The sequence below is a fragment of the Corapipo altera genome, unplaced genomic scaffold (assembly GCF_003945725.1).
Source record: "Corapipo altera isolate COAL_440 unplaced genomic scaffold, ASM394572v1 46, whole genome shotgun sequence".
Taxonomy (NCBI): domain Eukaryota; kingdom Metazoa; phylum Chordata; class Aves; order Passeriformes; family Pipridae; genus Corapipo; species Corapipo altera.
The window spans coordinates 4,736,018-4,763,315 of record NW_020884883.1 but is presented as its reverse complement, the minus strand read 5'-3'; the positions used below and the strand labels follow the sequence as shown (position 1 = coordinate 4,763,315).

Sequence of the window (27,298 nt, the reverse complement as noted above, 5' to 3'; positions counted from 1 at the left end):
ACTTTTAAACTTACATTAACTTCTGTTTTAAATAAGTTTTGTTCCACTGTAATATGCTTTGATAGAATTCCAAAATGGTTAAGAATTTTATATTTGGATGAACTAATGCTTAATGAACAAGGGTTTATTTTGTACAACCAAAATGATGTCGTGTCTAGACTCTGTTTTATAGAAGTATCTTTTTGTGTGTGGCCATTTTTGCAATAAAATGTGAATTCCTCTTTCTATAGTTCCCAATGTCAGCCGAAATGGAGATCCTTTTGTACAAACATCAATTGTGGAAGCAATTGCGACTGTTGACAGAGCGATAAATTCAACACGTACACATCTGTTTGACAGGTATCTCCTTCAGGGTTTTTTGTTCTGAGAAGTCAGAATTAATTTTGTATGTACTAGAAATAATGGAAGATTTATTAAACAAGAAACCGTTTTATTATTTAAAAGACATTGTTAAGATCTGGTTAGTTCTGAGAAGCTAGCAGTTTAACATGTAAGGATTCCTATTGTTTATACAGTCCTGTTGAGATCTCCGTTCCCTGCAGCAGTTTTTCTGCTGAGATAATTTGTATTAAAATGCGACTAAATATTTAATGTGTTATTATTTTATTAATTTTTTTCCTTTTTGGTTTGCCTTCCATTTTGAGATGAATGACCAAGGTATGTACTAATCACGTTGCTGAACATTTACATGATTTATGTAGTATTGTTGTTTTGTAACTCCTGTGTACACTTATTGTTTTTTCCAAATTATCTATCAGTCGTCCTCGTTCTCCAAATGATTTGCTAGCCTTATTTCGATACCCAAGGGACCCATACACTGTTGAGCAAGCAAGAGCTGGGGAAATATTTGAGAGGACATTACAGCTTATTCAAGATCATGTACAAGATGGTCTGATGGTTGACCTGAATGGAACAAGTCAGTACTCTTTCCTTATTTTAATATGTTGAAGTGTATTTGCCTTCTTAAGTCATTATACTTCAGGAGACATTTATTTTCTGAGTTTTGGTCCCAATTACAGAACCATTACATTGAAATTGGTGAAGTATTTGACTTTGCAAAACTTTACAAAATTCAGTCCTTGGTTTGCACATTGTTCATTATGATGTAACTCTGTTTGAGCTCTCCAATTAGAATGTTTTTATTTTTTCTCATGTTGACATATTAGACAAAAGTTCAGATTCAAATTCTTCTACTGGTCAAAATTAGTATAATGGAAGTGCATAATGCATCCTGGTTTTTAACTCCATGTGTGTTAATTTATTAGGACCGTTGTCTCATAGCAGAACAGACTTTTCTGTTGTGTGTTGAAAATAAGCAGTATTTTGTTCCTGTTTCTTTAAGAGAAACCATTTAGTGTCGGCATGCCTTGGCAAGGAGGAAAGATGATATAACAAGAAGGATTTGTATACATTACAAACCAAGCTTTCTGCATGTACCACAATAGTATTCAAAGAATTATTTGCTACTTATTCTATAAGTGCACATTGAACTGAGCTAATTGCTTCTTTTAACACTGAGCTCATGTATTGAGAAATGCAGTTCTTATTGCTTTTAATAAATAGCAAAAAAAAGGTGAAGTTTAGTTTCTGCCTTTTAGGTATTGGAGTTCAAGTTCAAATTCATGAAGTCCAGCTGGAGCGTATACAGCTAATGTGTGGATGTGTGTGGATAGATTTGAAACATAGTACTGAAACATTTGGAAATAATGATAGTTTTAGGAGAGCTTTAGAGATTTGAGACATAGCCAAAAACTACACTGAAAATCTAGAGGAAATACTTTTACTTATTATATTCTTTTTGATGTTTATAATTGAGTATTTATTGTAACTTCCGAAAACTTTAACTCTGACTATGAACTAGGCAAGTATTTATGGGGCCAAAGGCTGCAAGGTTTGTGGAGTACTGCAACATTTACTAGTAAAAGAAGCTCATTATTAGAGGCTGAGTAAATAATTTGTGATGAATTGTTTACCACAAAAACTTATTCAAAATTCTTTGAAGGCTGATGTTTTATAAGAGCAAGCTAATTTGATTTGGTTCTCTGATTAGATGCATATTCAAGCGTGTTGAATATAATACTAGCAACATATGAAATGCAATGTGTGAGAACTGGTTCACTATTACAAATCCTAGTGAAAAGTAGTCAAACACCTAAAGCTTACCAAAAACTGGCATTAAAGCCTACGGATACAGATAAATGAACACAAAATCAGCCAAATGTGATACGGGAAATTCTGTTCACAATCACAGCGTGCTTTTTGGCCATACAGAATCCACAGAAGCCTGGCTTTTGGGAAACATGAATAGTGAAATAAATCTGTTTTCATTTGAATAGCCTAATACTCAGATTTTTTAATGGTAATTTTTGTCCTTATTTCATTTTATTTCAAAATGGAGAGCCCAATAGCAGGTGTTATTTAGCAGTTTTGCATTAGGAACAATTGAGAAACTTGACAATTTCCCATTCAGAGACTTTTTTTTAACGTAAAACCTTGGAATATCCCAAGGAGATATGGAGCCAAATTCTCCTCTGCAGTGCCAGACAGTATAACAAGGGGAGTGGCCACAAATTGCTGCTTTGGAGGTTCAGATTGGATATTAGGAAACAGTTTCTCACCAGAAGGCCAGTGCAACACTGGAACAATTTATCCAGAAAGGCTGAGGATTCTCAGCCTTTGAAGGTTTTCAAGCCCTCTAGGCAGGTATACAGCTGAGCTGATCTAGTGCTGAAGACAGCCTTGCTTTAAGCAGGAGCTTGGTCTGGATAAGAGGTCCCTTCCAATCAATATTTCTATGACTATATGAAACCTCTTCCTTGCAGTTTGAAGAAAAGAAAAAGGGTAATATTATGTGAGTTGAGCTAGCCAGGTTGTAAGGACTGGACGTGCTTAGCACCTAGCCTTTTCAAAAGGAGAGATAGAGTTATTGCCTACAGCATGAGGGATAATTAAGCTGTCAACTCTAATCTGTAATGAGACATTGCATCCCACTTGAACTTCTAAAAAGAGAAGCTGAACCTTTTATTTTAAATTTGTACTGAAGGTTATTCCACCCAAAAGATTCACAGTCAAGTTTTGCTCACAGCTTGATTTCAGAAATGGGGATGGCAACCAGGATAACCACAGCAGACAAATGTTTATTCAAATGAATAATGATCATAAGGAAAGAACTCCATGATGAATGAAAATCATTTAAGTAGGAGTGTTATTATAACGAAGATATGTTTTCTGGGCATAGTTTTAGAATTAAACTGCCCTGGTAGCCAGCATATTATAATAGGCTATCAATAATATCTTTAAAGAATGTATTTTGCTGCATTACCCAGTGGCACTTCCTGGTTTTGCTCTGTGGTTTGTTTTTCTTTTTCCTAGTCTGGAATATTCTATAAAATAATTTCTGTATGTCTACATGAGCCTGTTAGTTTTGCCTAATGCAAGCACTAGGTCTCTGATTGCTTTGACTTGTAAACCATGTAGAGTACTTGTAGCCTGAGGCTGAGAAAACATAGCTGCCCTGACTGAGCACAGGTCTTGTCACAGCTGGGCAGCTATGACAGTCTAGTCCCTTTCAACAGAGAAAAAGTGGGAATTTAGGTGGTTTGTTTGCAATTGCCCTGCATTGTGGAAGTTGGCAGAGATCCAGCGTGCCTAACACATATTTATGGGTTGAATTTAGATGAAGACCAGTGTCTTTGCAGGCACACTGGGACTGAGCTCAGGACTAAAAATAACATTTCCCGACTGTGTGCAAATAGCCAGCTTCAACCTCTTGCAAAACTGCATTCAGTTCATATTCTTGAGCGATTACCATCATGCTGGGAACCCCTTGAGCCTGTGGGAACACGGTACCACTGTACATTCACTCATTTCCTTTTTTCCTTTCACTGATATAGTGCTAGTTTGTTTTTATTCCTGACTGAAGACTTTCCAGATTAAGGTCCATGGTGGTGTATGATGGTTTCTAGTTCGCTAAACATACAGCTACACTGCCAAATATTCCATCTCCTGGACTCCTTCCTGGATCCTGGAACCTCATTCATCCACACTGTATATACATTAGTCCCTCAAGATGTGCCTTTTGCTTTGGATCAGCAGCTCTCATTTGAAGTGAATCTCCCAGGTGTCCCCAGTTACTGTGCTTTGGTGTGATTTGTTATATGGTCTTGAACAGTGTGAATTCTTTTCTACTTAAATGAAAAATCAGGTTCAGGGCCACACTCAATCCAGGAGAACAAAATAAAGATTTTCTGAAGGAAACCTGCTCCAATTCTGCAATGGATACAGTGGGCATGTGTCTCTCAGCAGCAAAAATTTCACTTTACAGACACATTTCTGTTGGTCTACACAAGCAGATAATGTAGATGTAGCAGAATAGCCAGAATCAATGACTTTTGCTTTTCCTGATATTAAATCCAAACGTTACTAGGTAAAAATTACTTTTAAAATGATTCCTAATAGGCAGCAGGGACAAGGCACAGCCTGACTCTTCTACTAATCGCAGTCATCCAACACTATACTAGGAGACCTTATGGTCTTCAGTCCTTCCACATGCTGTCGTACCAGAACAGAGATCATGAAACACAGTCTTAATCTGAGGTTCTAAATACATAATTTTGATGAATTATGGTATATATTTTGTATATATCATTTTTCTATGAACTGAGAAAAAATGCAGGAAAATGATAAGTATGTTTTAGTTCCAGAGGCAAATGGTATGGACTGCAGAGGAAACCTGTGCCAAGTGCTACACAAACACCAGTTTTCTTTAGAAACTTGTCCTGGGTAGTTTGAATAGGAGTTACTCCACATCACTTGTTCTAGAGATCACACTCCATGTTTGGCTATCTTACTAGTGGTTATTTTCTTTTATAGTTTTTATTGATTTTTTTTTCTTATAATTCTGCAACTTTCACTGTAATAAAGCAAAACAAAGTAGTAATGTTCAGTGAATTATCAAGTCTAAAAAGATAAAGACTTGAAGTCTACATAAGTGTTAATGACAGTTTTTAAAATGCTTTTACTAATATGGGGGAAATGTTCGATTTGTCTCAATGTGAGGCTTTTATTTCTGAAAATACCTCTGCTCTCTTAAGTAAGCAAATAAGTAATAAGCTCCTTTTCTGATAATTTTGTAAAAGTTGTACTTTAATTGGCATTTTAGAAAGTTTCCTCCTGACCTGGTAGTGGTCAAATTGTTGCTCAAATGACCTAATGCTCAAATACATGTATATGATTATTACTGTTCCTTTTCAAAACTAAGGATGTTTAATCTAGTGGGAAATGTAATAAAATAAAATTTAAAATAAATTTGTGGGGACAATGAGTCTATAAAGCCTTTGATTTTTCTCTTTCTCTCTTTTCTGGTTTCAGGTTATCACTATAATGACCTTGTATCTCCCCAGTACTTGAATCTGATAGCTAATCTCTCAGGTTGTACAGCCCATCGACGAGTGAACAACTGCTCAGATATGTGTTTCCACCAGAAGTACAGGACACACGATGGAACATGCAACAACCTTCAGCATCCCATGTGGGGTGCTTCTCTGACAGCTTTTGAACGTCTGTTAAAGTCAGTCTATGAAAATGGATTTAATTTGCCTCGAGGGATTGAACCCAGGAGGCTCTCTAATGGTTATGCACTCCCAATGCCTCGCCTGGTTTCAACTACTCTGATTGGGACAGAAACAGTAACTCCTGATGACCAGTACACTCACATGCTCATGCAGTGGGGTCAGTTTCTTGACCATGACCTTGACCTCACCGTAGCTGCCCTAAGTGAGGCCAGGTTTTCAGATGGTCAGCATTGCAGTTCTGTTTGTACAAATGATCCTCCGTGCTTTTCGATTATGATACCACCAAATGATCCCAGAGTTCGAAATGGTGCGCGCTGCATGTTTTTCGTACGCTCCAGTCCAGTTTGTGGAAGTGGTATGACATCTCTCCTGATGAATTCTGTGTACCCTCGAGAACAGATCAACCAGCTGACTTCATACATCGATGCGTCAAATGTGTACGGCAGTTCAGACCATGAAGCACTGGAAATCAGAGACTTGGCGAGTCAAAGGGGTCTTCTTAGACAAGGCATCGTACAGAGATCTGGCAAGCCTCTTCTTCCATTTGCCACTGGCCCACCAACAGAATGTATGAGGGATGAAAATGAGAGCCCAATACCCTGCTTTTTAGCTGGTGATCAGCGCTCCAATGAACAACTGGGTCTTACCAGCATCCACACGCTGTGGTTTAGAGAACACAACAGAATTGCCACAGAGCTACTGAAACTCAATCCACACTGGGACGGTGACACAATATATCATGAAACACGCAAAATTGTTGGTGCAGAAATGCAACACATAACATTTAGCCACTGGCTCCCTAAGATCTTTGGAGAGGTAGGCATGAAGATGCTTGGCGAATATAAGGGTTATGATCCCAGTGTTAATTCTGGCATAACTAATGAGTTTGCAACTGCCGCTTTTAGGTTTGGTCACACACTCATTAATCCTTTTCTGTATCGACTGGATGAAAACTTTGAACCTATTCCACAAGGCCATCTACCTCTTCATAAGGCATTCTTCTCTCCGTTTCGGATTGTAAATGAAGGAGGCATTGATCCACTTCTAAGGGGATTTTTTGGTGTTGCTGGTAAGATGCGTGTCCCATCACAATTACTCAATACAGAATTAACAGAAAGACTCTTCTCCATGGCACGTACTGTGGCTTTAGATCTGGCAGCTATGAATATTCAGAGAGGCAGAGATCATGGAATTCCTCCCTATCATGATTTTAGAGTTTACTGTAATCTTTCTTCAGCTCAGACTTTTGAAGATCTGAAAAATGAAATTAAGAATCCTGAAATCAGGGAGAAGCTTAGCAGGTGAGCCTGAGGTGAAGAAAAACAGTCAATTATCTAAATGTGCATGCAAAATTAGTTACTAAATGCCTTATCTAGGAAAAGATATTTGTTAAGAAAGACTTAAAGGGATTTTAAGAAACATCTCTATGAACAATAAGAAGTTAATATATACAGTATGTGTTCAAGAAATTATTAATTTGGTTTTGTAAATGCTGTTAAATATGAGTGCTATTTCAGTGTAAGGTCATATTTAATGCCAGTCTCATGCAAGTAATTACATGTTCAGTTCCATTCATTCTGTACAGTAAAACAAACTGCAGTATCCTTCACTGTAGTGCCATGTGAACCTCCTTTACTACCAGTAATCTGTTCTTCTTTAGAGCTTCAGTGTTTGAAAATAAGTCTTCAGCTACCTGCCATTCCTAGCTTATCTGCAAGAAATCAAAGACAAAGAATTAGTCTCAGCTAGAGTAAAAGAAGAAGTGTGTACAGAGGGACAGGAAATAGAAGCTATAAAAAAAGAAACAATTCCAAGAAATCAGAAGAAAGATACTAGGAGAAAGGAAATTGTGGAGTAGACTTAGACCCCCATGTTGTTACAGACACATACAACCTACATTGCGGGATTTCTTGCACATAGACCCACAGGTTGTTCACAAAGGAAGTAGCACTGGCATTTTTACTGTGATTTATTTGTATCTATTGCCCTTAGCTTGATGACATACTGATTATTTTGTAACTGTAAAATATTTGTTATTCAATATTTGTGTTTTTCAATTTATAGGTTGTATGGGTCCCCACTGAACATAGACTTATTTCCTGCTCTAATGGTAGAAGACTTAGTTCCAGGGAGCCGTCTGGGGCCAACTTTGATGTGCCTGTTAAGCACACAGTTTAGGCGTATTCGGGATGGAGACAGGTAAATTGAAATACCATGGAAACCAAAATTAATTTTAAATTGAGGATGCTTAGTAACAGTTTCAATGTCGTGTTTCCAAACTAAACTCCATTTTATTTTCATTTATGATTTTGAAATATAATTGAAAAGATGAAGAATACAGGTTTAAAACATTGTTAGAAGCCATGATTATTTTTTAAATCTCTTAATTTTTATTATGAGTATGTCACACTGACTCCCAAATAGCATAACAGCCAACACATGCTGAATTTCTTTTTACCAGATAGTCAAGTCACTTACCTTTTTGAAAAGTGGATGATACTTATGTCCTTTCATTGTTATTTAGTCATTTTATTGGCAAAGAGATTGTGGTTGTTGAGGCGCTTTTACCATCTCTGTTACTTAAGCATAAGTTGGAAAAGTATCACTCTGTTTATATAATCGCTATACGTACTTCCTACAAGCAGTCTGTGCACCTAAAGAGTGTTAAAAGCAGACAGGTTAACCCAATCAACATAATTTGGTAACTGTTTTTTAATTACTTTATGTAATTATAGAACACATTATAAGCAATTTCTCATTTTCAGTTTCTGGTGTACCTGAAATAAGAGAATATTCATTGCTATTGTCACAGCAGCCAGATCTCCTTTACATACTTCCAGCACACTCATTCAGTATTTGAAAATCAACATTTCCCTCATTTTAACATAATTTGTGACCTAGAATCCTGATTTTCTCATGGTATGAAGATAGAGCTGATTAATCTCATCCTAATGAAAGGGAAACAGAGGAAGAATTAGGAAATTAGATTTGATTCACTTTATTGTTATTTTATTTATTTAAGTTATCACATTGCTACTTAGGATATTATAAAGGCTTTTTGATTTCTGTAGTCAATAACTCAAACCTTTTTGTATGCTTTTTTAAAAGAAACACCAAACTTTCTTGCATAAAATCTGTTTAAAAATTAAGCTGTGAACCATAGAACTCTCTTCCTGAAGGCAGCGAGAGTAAAAGGAGAAATATATGCCATATGAGCTCCACGTTACTGGTGACAAGTACTGAACACAGTATTGAAATATCTTTGGAAAACTGCCTGTTTGGTGTTTTTTTCACTAGCAAACTTGTCTTTTCTTTGAGATTACAGGTTATGGTATGAGAACCCGGGTGTGTTCACGCCTGCTCAGCTAACTCAGATCAAGCAGACATCTCTTGCCAGAGTTTTGTGTGATAATGGTGACAACATAACCAGGGTACAACATGATGTCTTTAAGGTGGCTGAATTCCCACATGGATATAGTAGCTGTGAAGATATTCCTAAATTGGACCTCAGGATGTGGCAAGATTGCTGTGAAGGTCTGTATACAGGTGGATTTGGGGGCATTGATGTGTGTGCAGTTTATTGAGTGTCCATTTTATTTAAAGAATATATTTTACTGTTGTTTGGGTTTTGTTAAGACATTACAAATTCAAATCTGGAGCACAGCCCCTGTTAAAAGGCAGTCATTCCATATTTTATGTTCAATAGACACAGTATAAAAATAGCATAGATTTGAGCATTATGTGGTATAGATAACTGTTTTCTCGTTTTCTTTCTTTTGTGGATAAATATTCTTGTTCATTGACATCTTCTTCAAAAGTTAGGAGAATGGAGTGATTTGTTTTTCTTCAAAAATAACCTTTTATTCTTTTCCTGAAATAGCATTTACTTAGCTGAGTGAAGCACAGGACACTGTTTTGTGGCTTGTATGTTGGCTTCTGTCTCACATAGAGATTTTCTACACAGCCTGTCTTTAGCCAGCATCACATCAGACTTCACTGCATCTCCATCGTCATCATCATGGCTAGGCTTCGCAAACGAAGATTTGGGAAGGGCTCTACCCACATTGGCTACAAGCGTGCTGGTGGCTAAAGAGGCCAATGCGAGATAGACAAATCTGGTTGCAAAAGGCACAGCAGAAAGACTCCTTAGGTGGTATATTCTGCAAGACACGATTCTTTCTGCGTTGTCTTTTCTCGTCAAGAGCGATCCTGCTTGCGTTCTCAAAAGAAGCAGCAGCGTTATAGATGGTGTGTCTCCAGGCCTCCCAATTGGAGGCCAGAGTAGACCAGTGATGAAGATCAATACGGCCAAGGCTGAGATGTTGTTTCAGGGTGTCCTTGTATCTCCTCTTCGGGGGCCCTCTCTTGAGGCAGCCAGTGGCAAGTTCACCATAGAGCACGATCTTAGGGAGGCGATGGTCCTTCATCCTTGAGACGTGCCCTGCCCAGCGCAGATCCGTTCTCAGCAACATGGCCTCAATACTCAAAACTTCTGCTTGTTCTAGAACAGACATATTGGTCACATAATGTGACCAGTGGATGTTTAGGATTGTATGGAGACAGCTCTGATAGAAGCGTTCTAGGAGTCATAGGTGGTGGCATTAAATGACCCATGATTCGGACCCATATAAAAGAGTAGACAGCACAATGGCTCTGTAAACACTGATCTTCGTGCTTTTCTTCAAGTGTTTATTTCACCAAACTCTTTTATGGAGTTTTCTGGCTCTATATGCCTTTGCTAACCTGTTGTCTATCTCTCTGTCAATCTTACCATCCGAGGAGATGAGGCTACCTAGGTAATTAAACTGCTGGACTGATTTGAGCTCTGATTGGCCAATGGTGATATGAGGATGATGGAAGACTTCCTGAGGTGCAGGTTGATAGAAGACTTCTGTCTTCTTTAAGCTGACTTCCAGCCCAAAAACCTCAGCAGAGTCTGCGAAGCAGGATGTTAAACGCTGCAGAGCTAATTCTGTGTGGGCAATGAGGGCGTCACCGTTAGTGTAAAACAGCTCCCGGACAAGATGATTTAAGCTCTTAGTATGGGCTTTCAACCTTAGGTTAAATAGGTTTCCATCAGTACGATATCGAATGTAGATACCATCCTGATCATCGAGGTCTGCTGTGGCTCTATGGAGATGCTGAAAAAGATTGTGAATAGGGTTGGTGCAAGAACACAACCTTGTTTCACACCATTGGTAATTAGAAAGGGCTCAGAAAGTACATTGCCTTATCTGACTTGGCCGTGCTGATCCTCATGAAGTGAGATGATCATTTTTAGGAACTTTGGGGGGGACATCCTAAACATTCCAAAATCTGCCATAGACCTTTTCTGCTCACAGTATCAAAAGCCTTGGTGAGATCAACAAAGGTTACATAGAGACCTTTGTTCTGTTCCCTACACTTCTCTTGCAGTTGTCTGAGAACAGATACCATGTCTGTGGTACTCCTGTTGGCTCTGAAACCACATTGGCTTTCAGGCAGAATTCCTTCTGCTATGGCGGGTATTAGTTTGTTCAAAAGTATTCTTGCCAAGATTTTGCCAGCAGTGGAGAGCAAAGTAATACCACCGTAATTTGAACAGTCAGATTTATCTCCTTTCTTCTTAGTGTCCAGAGAAAGAGTCACACACTCTTCTCTAAGAGAATTTCTTTTTAATTTAGTGAGAAAAATAAGATATTTTGACAAAAGGTTTTTACAGGGGTAAAATACAACCAAGAAAAAAGCATTTCACTAAAACATTCAGCCCAAAGACCCAATCCGCAGAAAACACCCACTAAAAACAATTAATATACCAGCTTTAGTAAAACAATTCACTGGTTTTAAGTTACCCACAAGAGAAGGAAAGGAGTAACAGAAGAAAACAGATTAAAAGGAAGGAAGAAAGATAGAAGGAGAGAGAAACAAGAGGAGAAAATAGTTACAGACAAGACTCGATAGTTCACGCAATGTCAGCTGGAGAGGGAGGAGAGAGAGAGAGAGACCGCATGGAGTCCCGTGTATTTATAGAGTTCAGTTTTCCCTCCCAGGCAGGATATCCCATCAGTGCCTTCCAGGCCAGAGTGAGTTGTGCTGTAGCCAGTCACAGGCTCCAGGGATGTGGTGTGGGCGGGCTACCAGGCAGTTTTGCTTTGACTGACAGCCCGGCTGCAGGGCCTGCAGCTCTGCCATGTGCTCTGCGTGGGCTGCAGGCCTTGCCTTCAGGCTCTGCCCTGTGCTCTCAGCACAGGCCTTACATGCAGGCCTTCCACCTCTGCCAGGTACCTGCAGGTCCAGGCCCAGCCCTTCCCCACATGCACACACACACTCACAGTGAGTTGGTTGTGAACCATATCAATAATTTTGAGATTCGGATCCAGGATCTCACATGCAGGATCTGATCTCCCCTGCCACCCCTGGTCCCATGATGGCACAAACCTTAAAGCACTGGCCCCCCTCCCCCAGAGGGGACGGGGGAAAATGTGCTGGACGCTCTGTGCTTTTATTTTGTTGTCGGCAATTGCCCTCACTTGGTGCCAATGGCAAAATTCAAGAAGGGACTTTAAATGTGTAACAACACTAGGAAAATTCTTCCTTGGAAGACTCAGTTCAAAGTAAAAGTTATCTGTGTGATACTAGCAGAAATAAAACTTTAGGTTTCAGTGAAATCTTGTGCAATATCCTCCAAATATAATTTCTTTCAGGCCTTACTCTAATTTTTATAGCTTTTTTTTTTTGAAGGCTTTTCAAATTTTTTTTAAAAAATATTTACCTGGTTTGCAATTCCCAAATTAATAATAATAGCTTATAAAAATCTAGATATAATTGATACATTGCAATTTTAATACAAAGTCTTCCAGAATCTCTTAAAAAAATCCCTGACATGTGCCAGAATTGAGAGAAAATCAGTTATCGCTCTTCAAGTGCTCTACCGTAAATGAAGCACATTCTGCCAGTTCAGGATAAGTTCACTTTGGCATGGCTCATGAAACTTGACAGACAGTTTCAAAAATACAATTTTTTATCAATTTGGAAAAATAGTAAAACTGTTCTGATAAATTATGTGTTGATTCTCTAAATGTTATGTTATCACTGAGCCTTTTAGAGCAGATGTTATTTTTGGAAAGTCTTTAGAGTATTCATCTGTTCAACAACCTAGCTTGTATTTTCATTCAAGAATGTTGCTACCAGAGGGTACTGCTGGATGCAGTACAGTCAGACAACTGCGAAGCCAAAGAAAGAGTAAATAATTAATGTTCTTTAAAAAACTGGCTATATTTATCCCCTACTTCTGAACTCTTAAAGCCTTGCAAAGGTTAATGAGGAAAAAGCAAAGTATGCATGGCTTGAACTATTTTCTTGCTTGGATGAATGACTGTGAAATTTTCTGTGGGAATCTAGTTTAAGCAACTAATTAAAAAAATTTCTTTCCTTCCATGACGCTAGGGACTCACCACTCCTCTGAGGTGTGGGGCATACAACTGGGAATGGGACTTTGAGTTGTATACATTGTGGGGGTTTGTCTCTTTGAATTTATTATTGGTTATTATTTAAAAGAAGAAAGTTAAACCATTCTCCACATTTAAAATGCTTCTAATTGTTTTGTAGTTAAAATTACCCTAAGTTAAAATTTCAAGTGTAGAATACTGTTCATTACGTATGTTTCATTAGTGACCCATATGTTCAGCTGTTCCAGCCTGGTTTGAAACACATCTGGTTTTGTTATCTTTCCTGTTTTGTTAAAAGTAAACATACTTTTCCATATGAAAACCAGAAAAACTTCTTAGTTACCAAAAGCTACCTTGTAGATTTCTTAAGTAAAGCTAGTATATATTTCTTATAAAGCAAAGCATTATTCCTCTTTATAATAACAAAATTATAGATTTCAATTAACAAATTCTACAACAGAATTACTAGTTTATGATGGCAAACTGAAGTACACATGTTTTCTTTTGTTTTCCTTCACTTACTACCTTTCTTTGTCTTGTCAGAGATGATGAGTAATTGCTGGGTTCACTGAGTTACTTTATTGGAGCAAAGTAGCATTTGAGCTTCAGATTTTCCAAATTAAAAAAATTTTGGTGCTTATTTTCAGGCTCTCTAGTGCAAAAAGTGTATTTTTTGTTTTTTTAAAAGTACTCAGTGTACACTTCTGTGATCACTCAATTGTGAGTCTTTCAAAATTTCACACTTTTTGAGGGTGGGGTTTTTTTCTAAGTTGAAATGAAAAATTTCTTTAACCTTTTGTTTTATGTCAAAACCCGTGAAGTTTCACATAAACCTAGGAGAACAATGGAAAATAACCCCAGAGGAGTTGATTCAGATAAGATGCAAGTCATCCTCATAAGTGTGAACTGATTTAGGAAGATGATTTTTTTTAACAGTTTCTCAGTTAGCAAACAACATATCTCTTTGTCATAGGTTTGAAAAGAGATGTTGGAATTTTTTCTCTAATGTCCCCCGGGGGGAGTGGGATGGAGCGAAGCCGCACACGCTGGGCAGCAGAGGAGTGGGGGAAGGGGGAGGTCTCTCGGGGAAGGGGGAGGTCTCTCGGGAGATGCGGGTTTTGTTCAGAGGTTTTTTGGTTTTTGTTGGCCGACCAAACAGAGCGGGGAGCATACTTTCAGCTGACTCCTTTCTTTTCCTGAGAGGTAGGTTTTTTTCCCCACGGGACACCTCGAAGAGAACGACTGAGACACCTACCCATCTCAGAGTGAGGTATTCTGGCTCGGGACTGCCTGTGGGAAAAAGAACTCTTTCATTGCTGGCTGTGAAACCACCAGCTGCTGGCTGCTGCAGGCACACGTGGCTGCGAGCAGCTGTTGAACTTCTGGAACAGTCCTGCCTTTCCCCCTCCTTTTCCCCCTCCCCGCCCCAGGTTGCCACGGGTTTCTTCACCACCACCACCCCCCCCAACCTGGGGAACTGGGACTTTGTTTTGTTTCTTCTGAAAGTTTTTGATTGCACCATTTGTTGTTTATTCAGATTTTTTTAATAAAAAACTTTTCCTTTTCCCACACTTCCACCTGAAGTTTCTTAATTTCTAAGTTGTAATCTTGTTAAACTAAGACACTCTTCTATTAGATATTGTTCTTTTTTTGGTTTTATTCAGGAATATGACCTTATATAAGTTCTGATTAGACGTGTTTAAATCTCACTGAATTTCATTAGAAGAGTTAAGACACATTCTTAATCTGAATGCATTTATATGTGATCTAGTAGATTAGGCCTATATTTATGAAGTCCTGTATTTTAAGATCAGACCAACAATTATACTGTCTATTGCTTCTCTACTGACCACATTACCTCTTATTAAGCACTTTTCATTATGCCCTTTCATCTTCAATGAAAATACTAAGCAACGCTGTGCTAAGCACTAAATTCTGTGGAATATATAATGGAAATAACATTTTAAAATGTTACCAGCACACTTAGTGTGAGACTGGAAGTTCTTTTGTGACAATGAAAATTGTTCACCAAGGACTCCTCAAAATACCAAAAGGATGCAATTTATGCCTGAAAACATTTTCTGTTTACACAGAATGCTTTCTACATTCAAATGTATCTTTTTACATTTAAATTTACATTTAAAGACAGTGTCTTCTATACCATTTTTTTCTGAGATGTTTAAGAAATGTTCATACAAAATACACCTGTTTGAATCTGAGCAGATTACTGTTGGATTTTAGACCACCATATTACAATTTTTGCTGCTGTTTAATTTATCATTTGTTAGAAAGTCTTATTCAACAGAAGAAATTTAGAAATGCAGGGCAATGTGAAGGGATGCAGCCTATTTAGCAATAACAAAAACAGCTGTTTTGGGTTAGGGCTTCATTTCATGTAAAAAGTCATTTTCCTGTATGGTGCAGTTTGTCCTAAATCTTCGTTCGCGAAGCCTAGCCATGAATGCAGTTTGTCAGTAACTGCTTTATGTAAACATCTGCTCAAAAAATATTTTTACATCAACCATTTCCAGTGTTTCTCCTCCGTTTTACTGCTCCCACTGGCATGACTACAGGTGCTTAGATATATACAAATGCTTGCAGTTACAGAAATTTAATTCACTACAATTAATCTCAGAGAATCAAGCTATTATCAAATAGATATTTATATATGCTTTTGTTCACTTTTCTTTAGTCTTTCAAGTTGTTTTAATTAGAATCTACTGTTACATTATTTCTCCATGGCCCAGATTTTGAGGAGTGATTCACGGGGAATTTAGGAGTGTTCAGTAATTCTGAATGTCAGGGATTTTATTATCCAATTTTTCATTATAGGTGCATTTTCAAAACCTTGTGGGAAACAGGGCATTCATATACAGATGGGAATGCCAGTTTCTTTATGGAAAGGGTTGTTAAACGTTAGAATGGACTGCTGAGGGAGGTGGTGAAGTCACCATTCCCTGGAGGTGTTCAAGAAACAATTGGACTTGGCACATAGTGCTGTGGTCTAGTTGAGAAGGTCAAAGGTTGGACTTGATAATTTCGAGGTCTTTTCCAACCTAATTGATTCTGTGATTCTGTAAATGGATCGTCTTGGCACTTCCAGTATAACAATATAACAATATATAACAATGTTGCTTTTAAACATTCACTTTTTCTGCAGAAAATAAATTGGAATGGGTATTGCTAATTTGGGGACATTTTAGGTAGGCTTAAAAAAGGGGAAAATTTTAGATTTATTTTTCTTATTTACTGCTATTGCTAAAGTATTCTTCATTAAAAATGAAATAATTTAAAAAAAAAGTATAAGAGATGAAATTTCTTGGTTTAAGCTTTCTGAAAGCCAAAGCATTCTGTCCTGCACCTCTCAGCAGTGGCAATCCAATTTGTCGTACCTGAAACAGAAACGAAGAACAAGAGTTGTTAATTTGGCAAGATATATATGAGTCTTTAATAAACACAGAAAATCAGGTGTGTGTACTTAAAGCTGTCACTGAACATATGGTTCTCATATTTACTGGCCTAAGGTGATTAAACCTTCCCAGGATTTCAAACCTTTGTTTCTAAAAATCAACTTAGGAATAAAAAAAACAATGGACCATTGTGTTAATGTACCAAAAAAATTATCTATATTATGCAAGATGACGTTGGCAGTTATTAAACAAAGCAGGATAGTAGAAAACTTTCACATATTGCAAGAAACTTAAGTTTTTGTGACACTCAGGAAAACTTTAAGCAACACATTGCTTTAAGAAAAGAATTCCTCTGACCAAAGATAGTTCTTTCTCCCTTCAGAGTATGACCCTTTTTCTCACTGTACTAAATATAGGATTGTCTAAGGGTGTTCTAAAATGCCTTCATGCAAAGCATCTAACAGACACATCCGTCTGTTCCCATCTGAAAACGCTTAGTTTCTGAGTGGGCAGCAAGAAGATTATGTGAGAAACAGCATAACACATATAAAGAATGAACAATATGTTGGCAGTAAATACAATCTAGTTCTTTGGTGGTGCTGTTATAGCAGGAAGGTAATGAATTTATTAAAGAACTGTAAGGAAAGAAAAGGGAAGGAGAATTGTGGATAACTTGTGTTCAAGAATGATCTGTAGGTATTGTTTTTGAACTGAAATTCAATCAGTACTTCTATTTTTTTTGCTATTCAATTTTTTTTCTTTCTGTCCTAAGTGATATTAAGCCATGGACAAACTTAATTTTTTCCTAACAGGGTAATTGTAATAGTCTTATTTAAATCCAGTGTAATTAAAAGTAGTCCAAGATGCTTATTTTTGTATAATCTGAGCAACTTTACATTCTGCAATAATTTTTGTTAATACTTTAGGTATTCAATCCAAAATTCAGAAAAATACTTTATAAATGTTATTGACTTTCTGAACTAATTTGTTTTGGTGCAAATTAAGAGAAACTTATGGAAAATTGCTCCTTCCATGTTCAATTGCTTTCATGCCTCATTCTGCTAATACCAGACTTAGCTGGGATATGTCCATGCATCCTGTATTTCAATTTTCCCTTCTGTTTTAACAGACTCTTCTTTTAATTGTTGATCATGCTGTTGGTTCCTGCTTCAGCTTGGCCCATTATAACTTTTAGCTTTAAAGCTTCTGTGAACAGAAATGAAAACTTCTTTTTTCTCATTGTCTCCTTTCAATAGTGCTGTTGCAGTTTTACTTTGTTTTCTTTTTATTTTTTAAATGGGACTCCTTCCAAATACTTACTGTGTTTGGAAGGCTAAGTGAACTGAAGGAAAGACATACTTCATCCTGTCAAGACGTCCTCTTAGGATCTTAGGAGAAGATTTCTGTCATAGATTCTTCTCAGGCTTGAGATTTTCACTCTGTGGTGGAAAGAGATTTAGAGTTTAGTGATACCTTCAAATTCCTGAAATTTGGAAATGGGGCTGGTCAACCTATAAAGTGCGTCTGCAAATGTTCTCCAGGATTTAATTATAAATTCTCTTTCACATGGCAAAAATAACAAATAATAATGCCTGGGATAGATGAGGAAGCCAAAGGGTGGTTTTTCTGTCATTGTTTTTCTTCATATGTAGCTACCCCTTTTGAAAAGTAGAAAATAATTAAAAGCCAAGAGCGTGGAAATTTCAGAAGTGAAAAGAATAGTTAAAGTAGCACTAGATAGGTTTGTAAAAATAAGGTTTATTCCTTTGTTTCACACGAAAAATATGGTCTGTGAATAATCATTCTCTGCATCCAGCTAGCTTAAATGTTGTAACACTGAGACATATTCATCTGCCATCAACTGATTCCAGAGGGATCAACTGAATGTATGACTTGCCTTTATCAATTCAGAAGACAATGCAAACCCATATTAATATTATAACTACTGAAATATACTGTAGTTTATAATATGCAAATTCTTGTCTAATTTCAGACTGTAGAACTAGAGGACAGTTTAATGCATTTTCATATCACTTTCGGGGAAGACGTTCTCTTGACTACAGCTTTCAGGAGGACAAGCCCCTGAAGAAAATGAAAATGTCCAAAACAGTAAGGTGAGATTTTTTTTTAAAAGAAGTATAAAATCCCATTTGTTTTCAAAATGGAATGAAACTGAATCATTTCTTTCTAAGTGCGTACCACTTTTTTCCAGTGCCTGCTTTTTCAAGCATTTCAGTATTTCATTCTGACACTTCTGCATCTCTGCTAACAATAATCCACTTTTTTTCAAGCTCAAATTTGTGTAAGACTCTTTGTGAGTGACATAGCATAGTGCTTTTGTTCTTCCTGCACTTTTCATGAAAAAACTCAGTAATGAAGCATAATTTGGGGATTTGAAATCCCTCGTTCCTACTGCGCCGACGGTAACCAAACTAAATTATTTCATTTCCTCTTTGGAGCTCCTAGTTTCTCCTATAGAAATGGAGGCAACCAAGTCTTGATTACAGTGGCTTAAAAATTTGTGATAATAGTAAGGATGGCTTCTGGTAGCAAAATACTCAGAACAGGAAAGGAGAACAGTAGTGCTACAGACAATATTGTTTACAACTCCCTAATCCTCAAAATACTGTAGCAGGGAAGTAAATCACAGTGTTGGTCACAAATTGTCAGCTGCACAGGGTCCCTGCCCTTTCTAGGTTATCAAAACTTACCTATGAATTAGTGACATGAAATGAGTTCTGCTCAGACCAAGTATTTCTTGTGAAGATCCTTCATGATGAGCTCTTTTGAATTATAGTTCTTTCCATTTAGCATACATTCTTTTAGCAAATAAAATTATGTACTTTGATGATGATGACAACCAGGCAAAGTCTACCTACTCTGGCAAGGAAAGCATCTAGACTGATGCATAGACAGGTAAATGTGTTTCAGCAATTCCAAATATTCATATGGGTGTTCTAGCACTTGAAGAAACACCACGATTATTTCACTTAATTGATAGGAATCTGTCTTGAAGTAACTGAGCCTTTAGGTGTTTAAGATTTTAGACAAGAGAAGACAACAGCTAAGTATAAGGTGGCTTATAGATAAGAAAAGGAAGGTTCCTTTGAAGATATCATTAAAGAAGTATGCTTTGTCTGTCTTTTCAAGTGAACTGGTAGCAGAACAGCAGTTCACTTTTTAAGGATGCTAGTTCCATAGTTCTAAAACTGTAAAAGGGTTAAATTAAATAAAAATGAAAGCAGGAAAAAATAAACACTTGTATCTGAGTAGGAGCTTGTTCTGTTAGCTCGCTGTTTGTGTTTCAGAAATCTTCAACAGTCCAATTACTAATTAGGAATACAAAATAGGAAATTTACAATACTTTATTTGTAGCATAAATAAAACTAAAGCAACCTGTCTTTAATGTTTCCATCAGTTCTCTTGCTCATTGTATTTAAATTGCATGTGTGATGAGAAGATTCTTTTTCTCCTTCTTTTTTCCTTCTCATTTTCGATAACTTGACCAGGTGGGGAAGATTAAAAATTTATTATACAATAGCAGCTGGTTTACTTGAATTTTGGCATGTTATGTTGTTTAGAGTTCTTTTTCTTTAATTTAGATGAAAAACTATGGGAAACTAAGTAGCTCGAACCCCTGCCAGTAAGTGCTGTTTTAATTTATGCAGATATATTATAAATCATGAGCCCTGTTATATGGAAATTTCTTTGCCTCTTCATTCTTTGGGGTATCCCTTTGAACCAGAGATGACATGTTAACAAAATAGAAATGCTTGTATGGATTCAAGGATCTTAATCTAATAAGTAACTTAAAAATTAGTGTTATCCTTGGTTTTGAATGCATGTTTTGTTAAGTGGTGCTAGATAATAAATTATTATTTATGGACAATTCCTTTGATTGCTCCTTCTCATCAACAGATCGAATTGATTAACACAATTTAGGGTTGTACATCTGTTAAGAGATATCACCTGAAAAGTGCTACAAACAAAAGACTTTATATTTTGTGTACTGTAGTCAGTACAAATGTTAGTTAAAATGGGACACATTTTAATCCTTCATATCTAGAAGGATTTCTCATTTTGTTTTGGAGGCTCAAGAGTGAATTTAAGGTGATGCTCTACAGTGTCACTGATGACAACTTTGTGTGTACCCCTGTATGAAATACATAATTTTTCTAAGTAGAAGAAATTACCTGCTGCTGATGATATTAACAATAATCCAGAGCCAGAGTTCACTTGTCCTGAGTCTGTCTTCAGCACCAGGGGGTCTTGCATGCTGTTCTGGTTCCTACTGTTCCTACATTTGTTAGTTGCTCTTCTTTTACATTTTTGCTAGGTGTTCCAAAATATCTAGCCAAATAAAAATGAGTTAGATGAATATTCTGACTTGGCATTCATTTGTTGCAGTTCTGTGAAACAGAGTAAATTTTTTCGTAATGCCACATCAGCATCTAATGAAAATAGAAATGTACCTGCAGTGAATGACTTCAAAGAATTTGTTTTGGAAATGCAAAAAACTATTTCAAGCCTCAGAAATCAGGTAAGATGCTATAATGAACAGTGTCTAATTGTAGATTTAATTCATAATGTTTTCCTAACACCACTCGTATTATTTAGACGTCCGTTGCAACCAAAATCCACCACACAGTATCTCAAACAGAAAACAACACAGAACATGGTGTGTTATTATTCTTTATTTCTATGTTCTTTTGAAATCATACTGAAGTACTCTACAACTAGACACTCTTGACTTTTGAACCTGAAGCCTTGTGTAACCATTGTGTACTAAACATGGAATTAGCCTTTCTCTAAAAATTTTTGTGTAGTGTTAATAAAATCTTTTTTCCTATTTGAAATGTATATAGAATCTATATAAAGCTATGATTAAAATGTAGCCTTCATAAGAAGTAATATGCCAGGCTACAGCTGTGAATACTGTTAAGATCTAGATCACTTAAAGAAGACTTTTACAATATTTGCTAGTATACTCTTTATTAAGCCATAGTGGAATTCAATTTTTAAAATGTACAACATATAGGCGATAGTAAAAAATGAAAGCAAACATTTTTAATTAAGGTGGTTTTTTTAAAAAAAAATCACCTCCTTTTCAAAACATTTTTGACAATTTAAATTTTCCATATATAACACATGTAGTTTTGTTCTCTTTGTATGCTCTAGCTGAATATTTCAATGGTAGGAAAGATATATTTTCTGTTAGCTTTCTTTTGAAAGACTGACTCCATAGATATTACTTGTTTCTAGTTTTTTAGCATTATGAAAACTAAGTAGTGAGAAGAAAAACCCAGAGAAGTATTTCACATGTATTATGTAGTATAAAAGAACAGACAGAATACCTTACACAAATAAAAACCTTTAACTTTTTAATTAATTTTTTAAAATGTTTTCAGATAAAAAAACTTGAATCACGCCTCAGTAATTCTGATTGCACTGATGAAGAGGGTAAATCATATTCCAGCAATGAAACCTGGAAAAGGGACCCTTGTACTGTGTGTGAATGCAAAGTAAGTATTTGGAAATTCATTTTGAGATAGAAATTATGTTAGTTTCTACTTCTAAAACAGCGGTCCCAGTTTTGTGCCCGCTAATCTCTAGGTAATATTTGCTAATTGTTTTTTATGGATCTTCAGTTATTTTGTGCAGAAAATTACATTTTCAAATATCCCTGCCCTTGACACTGTTTTTCAATCCAGCCTTTATCTATCTTAATTATATTTCCATTTTCATTAATATGTAGTTATATGGGTAGAATTAACTGCGAAGTGAGACATTTCCTGAAAAAGGCTACTAAAATGCATAAAAATCAGTAAAAGCTCATCTGACTTAGTGCTAGATTTTAATTTTCTTTTATCCTAGTAAAATTTTTAGAAAGGTAATTAAAGAAATATGTTAGTGCTTGGAACCGCAGTAGCACCTTAATGTTAGATAAGAGGGTATATGCTGCTTCATTAAAGAGACATGGTAGTACAGAGAGCACCTTAGACTTGTCAATAGAAGTTTATACTGAAACAAATTATGTGGAGTTAATCATAATAGTCAGGATCTTAAAAGAGAATGAATAATATGAAAAATTTATTTCTTGTTTGTAACACGTAGCTAAGAGTGGTTTGGTTTTGTTATTTTTTTCCTGACACAGGTTGGTCAGATTACCTGTTTTGTAGAATCATGCCCACCGGCTGACTGCGAAGCGCCTGTGAAGGCTAAAGGAGATTGCTGTCCAGTCTGCTTACAACAAAACATTAATAAAAAGAAGCCATAAGCCTGCTTTTTAAGAATTTAGGCTGCATATTCCTCAATTCGTATCAGTGCCTGCTGATGGCAAAACCAGGTAACTACAGTCTTAACAACAGCAAGAAATCAAGATTTACGATATTCTAATGGTGCTGTAACAGTTCGACTTAATGTATCATTTTATTTTCTGCCCATGAAGGTAAATCACAATGCAAAAATTAACAAAAGGGAAATTAGCAAACAGGTCAAAGTTAATTGTGTGTTATACTTCTCAGGTTAGACAAACTCAAACTGGTGCTACTTTAAAGAACACTGTCAGGTAGTTTTAGGTACCCAAAATGATTGGGCTTAGGATTTACTCTAAAATGAACACTTTGTTTCCTATCTTTAATTTAGCAACATTGAAAGTTTACTATCCCTTTTTAGTACCAGTCTGACTTGATATTTAGCTCTTTGTTGTTATTTAGTAAGAGACAGAGAAAAGGAAAACATGACATCACTGTGCCCAAAGCAATGTTGTGTTGGGCCAGTTCCTGCAAACATCAGTGTGTGGAAATTCACACTATGGTTTCTGCATCTGGACCAGCAAGGAAACAATTAAACTACATGACATCTTTCAAATCCTTTCCTTAATTCAAGGAGCAAAATTAATAAAAATTTTTAGGGAAAAAAAGTGCTAGAAATAGTAAGGAAATATAAATAAATGTAATTGGAAGATACAAAAAGCAACTGAATGTGTATTATACATGTAATTGACGGTTTTCCTCATTCTGGGGAAACATACATGGCAGAGTAGCATTTGATCTTAAAAATGAATATAATCCTTTTTTGTCAAAACATATGTAATTGCTTGGCAACATTTTTTTTTTGTTTCATTTATTTTAAATCATTTTAAAATAAGCATCCAGTCCAGCATACTTCTTTTGATCTCAGATCAGCTCACATAATTGTATGGCCCTGTTTTGAAAATGTGAAAAGATGTCACAAGCCATTTTCTATACAAAGATTCCTACTGATTCATTGTGCATATTGTCAATAGACATATGTTCCTGATTATATTGTGGCACTGTTTGTTGAAAAAAAAGAAAAATCAAAGTCAAGGAGCATGATTAAATGTGGATTGACTACTTTTTCTGACAAGGTCTTTGATTTTTATTTTTTTTTGAGTTTCATCTAATGCATATATATTTTTACCTCAATATTTTTATCTTTCATGTTAAAAATGGTCTACCAATGGACTTTCTTTCCCATTTAATAAATGTTTAATGTTATAGAGTATATGTCTACACTAGCATTTCAAAGTTGTGTACTTTTTAGAAGGCAAACTTCATATTTTTGACCAGGAATTATATTGAGTGAAGGACAACTATCATACCTCATTTTACAGCTCTTTTCTGTGTTTATTCAGAATTGATTCTTTCCCTGAATACTTAATATGTTAGAGTTTATGGCTCTGTAATTTAATCCTAAGTCAGGACTAGCTAGAACCAGACCTGCTCTTTAGTCACTGACTTCTGAGTTTAGTGTTAAAATTTAGGGGACAGAGATTTGGGTATCGAAGAAATCTGCACAGAATTAAACATTCATATGTTAAGCATTTCAGATTATGGAAGCAGACTGAATACTTAATTTTTACATGGTAGAACATGTCTAATAACTAACCTAGGATGGCAATATGAAATCCACTATCATATTTTGGCACATAATTTCTCTGATTACTAACATTAGTAATTTCTAATTTGATAAACTGTTACCATGACACAAATTCAAACTTTGGTGTATCTTTAAAGCTTACTACAGAAACTTGTTTCATGCTATGGTAGAAACAATATGTACATGTGAGTGCTGTGTTAAAGGTGTGTGGTACACATGGAACTACAATTTATATTTTTAAGAATATTTTAATTGATTTTATATACAGTGTTTTGATTTATGTAATTTTCTATGTTAATACATCTAGAAATTGTGTGTGGCGAGCATGTTTGAGTATCATATGGTTCCTAGAGGTTGTCATTCCTGTATTTCTGTGATACTCTGGTATTTTGTTGACTTTTTTTGAGAGTCCAAACCACACGTCTCGCCCTGTAATTCCAACTCAGATGGAACTCCCATTGACCTATAGCAGAAATTCCTCAAAGAGAAAGGATTGCAGAGCTAACCCAAATATAATTTAGCTGTCTAAACAGTTAAGTAAGGGAGTAATACATCCAGCTGGTTACTACTTGCATTCTTTTATTCCAATTCTATATTAAATAAACTTTCTCAACATTTCTGCTAATAGGAGAAGAGAGTTTCCATTTATGCATTTTAAAATAGTACCTTATATCTGATTGTTTCTTTTCTCCAGCCTCCAGAGTAAAGTGGGAGGTTTTCTTTGTTGTTCACTGTTTATTCATATGGTATATAAAATGGGCTTAGGAGCCTGGATATGCTTAAACAAGTGTAACAAGTGTAATATTGAGTTATTTTCTGCCATCCATGTGTTTATAAACCAGGAAAAACAGGTCTTTATCCACAGTTTAAAATGTTATCAGTCATGGATTGTACTAGTTCAGTTTATTGCAGTGTCTGTAGAATCAGCGTTGATTTTAACATTTCTGAAACAGTGGCCAATGGTTAGCTGACCATTTCCTCAGTATCCACTGTGAGAGTATTGCTGTACTATGTTGCAAATTTTACATATTTATTTTCTTTTTTTTAATGTTATCTAAAACAAAGTCAGTGTTGTTGTTATTTTAATCAGTAAATTTACCAAAGAACTGTTTGCACTGTATAATGAATGCTTTTCAGTTAAAATAAAATGGGCCACATTTCCAAGTAAATGTCAAGTGATTTCTTCTCATATATGTATTGTTTAGATTATTTTTTGAAGGTTCCAGTGTATAGACTTTTATCAAATTTCATATTACTTATCTTAAGCAGGATTGTCGTGATCAAGAATCTGCTGAGAACTAAGCAGTGCGCTAATGAGTCATGTAGATTCAGTAGGTTTTGTAATTTTATGACACATAGAATTAAAGTATCTGTTCTCTGTTTTCTTCTAGGTGATGAGAAAAAGATACCATAGGCTTAGAAAGGATATTTAAAAATATTCTTATTTCTTAGCAAAAATGTGTATTTGAAAACTCTTAGTGCTGAACATTTTTTCCTATTTTTTATGGGAATGTCATAATAGTTACATACAAATACAAACATACTTCACCCTGTTCTTTCACAGTTTCTTCACTTCCTCATGTCTTGAAATAGCTCCAATCATGATTTGCCTTCCCAAGCACTTGATTTGACATTCATTCTTTATTCACATAATTTCACAGATGGATATTCATGTTCATGCAGTCTCAGTTCAAAATGAATTGTGCAAAAGAGATCTTATTTACCTCATCTTGTTTCTCCATCACAGGATATAAATTACTACTGGGCACATAATGAGTTAGTTTCATCTGTTACTAAGATGTTAGGATCTCTGGGACAATTCCTTTGTCAGATCCACCTGGAATTCATCTGTTTCTTCATAATTTGATTCCGTGAAGAATTTTGTGATACAAAATAATTGAAATTAATATAATTCTAAGTTGCCTTACAGTGAAATGGGAGAAGTTAAAGATGGACTTCAAGAGACAAAGTTCAGAATAATTTTCAGGTTGCAATTAACTGTGCTTCACTATGGTTTGAGTATTATGTAAGGCGAATCTAGAAAACCAGAACTGCAATAGGTATTTTCTAGCAGGCTGATGAATATAATGTTGCTCATCAAAAATGTGAATGAGTAATACTCAGTCACTATCCATTAAAAAAATTTTTTTTAATCCAAATTCAGATAAAATTAGTTTAGCAAAGTACTGCTATACATTTTTCTAGTAACTTAGATGGATAATGCATGCTCCTTTTAACAGTCAGTTCCTAAATTCCTGAGCTTAATATAATTAATACTTAAGTATTTACATTTCAGCAACATTTTTTTTTTCCACAAGACTAAGGCAGAGACTTGAAGAGAATATTTTCTTTCAGTAAATGATTTTGTGTTAGTCCAAACAAGATAATAACCAGGGTCAATTGCTAAGAAGTTCACTAACAGTTATAAAAAAACAACAAACCACGAAGTGTAGACATTTAGAAAAAACTCTTGAACTAATACTGATATATTTTGATGACGACTCAGTTATATTTGAAATAAATCAAGTAATTTGACTTTATTCCTTTTGATTGATTACAGTTAAGAAACATTTAGCCACACTATGATTAAAGTTGTCTTTATAGGGAATGACCTCCCACAGTTAGCAACTTTGTTCTGTAAAATATTTTACTGCCATAGCATGTGCCATTATATGATCTAAAAGATTTCTCCTTATATTTTCTTTCAGTTCCTTACTAGTTTCACACTTTTTGCCTACAATATATATGAAATCAGTAATTTTTGCAGTGAGATTTTTAGATATGTTGGAACTGTTCCATGGCTTTAGTTTGAAAAATAGAATAAGGTATCAAAAGCTGGTATATTTGACTAATTTTCTCAAAACACCCGCATTATCCTATTGTTGTATTGTTAAAATAGATTAAATTAAGCATATACAGGGTAATACAATTATAAAATTACCAGTAGAAAGAAAGACTGCTTACTGTCCTCTTTTGGTCTCTCATC

At 35.7% G+C, this 27,298-nt stretch overlaps 1 protein-coding gene across 3 annotated transcripts in view; it reads left to right on the top strand.

The window, feature by feature from the left end:
• PXDN (peroxidasin) overlaps positions 1–25,481 on the top strand; it is an 87,598-nt gene extending 62,117 nt beyond the window's left edge. For 2 of the 3 annotated variants that reach the window (XM_027641073.1, XM_027641072.1), the window contains 9 exons: positions 231–339; positions 759–916; positions 5,371–6,874; positions 7,638–7,772; positions 8,899–9,107; positions 18,404–18,524; positions 20,818–20,950; positions 21,819–21,932; positions 22,565–25,481. In XM_027641073.1, the coding sequence (XP_027496874.1) occupies positions 231–339; positions 759–916; positions 5,371–6,874; positions 7,638–7,772; positions 8,899–9,107; positions 18,404–18,524; positions 20,818–20,950; positions 21,819–21,932; positions 22,565–22,687 (2,606 nt within the window). In that variant the 3' untranslated portion in view covers positions 22,688–25,481. Of the gene's footprint in view, positions 1–230; positions 340–758; positions 917–5,370; positions 6,875–7,637; positions 7,773–8,891; positions 9,108–18,403; positions 18,525–20,817; positions 20,951–21,818; positions 21,933–22,564 lie in introns of those variants that run through there. The other variant, XM_027641074.1, reaches the window with a different exon arrangement.
• The last annotated feature ends 1,817 nt before the right edge of the window (positions 25,482–27,298 follow it).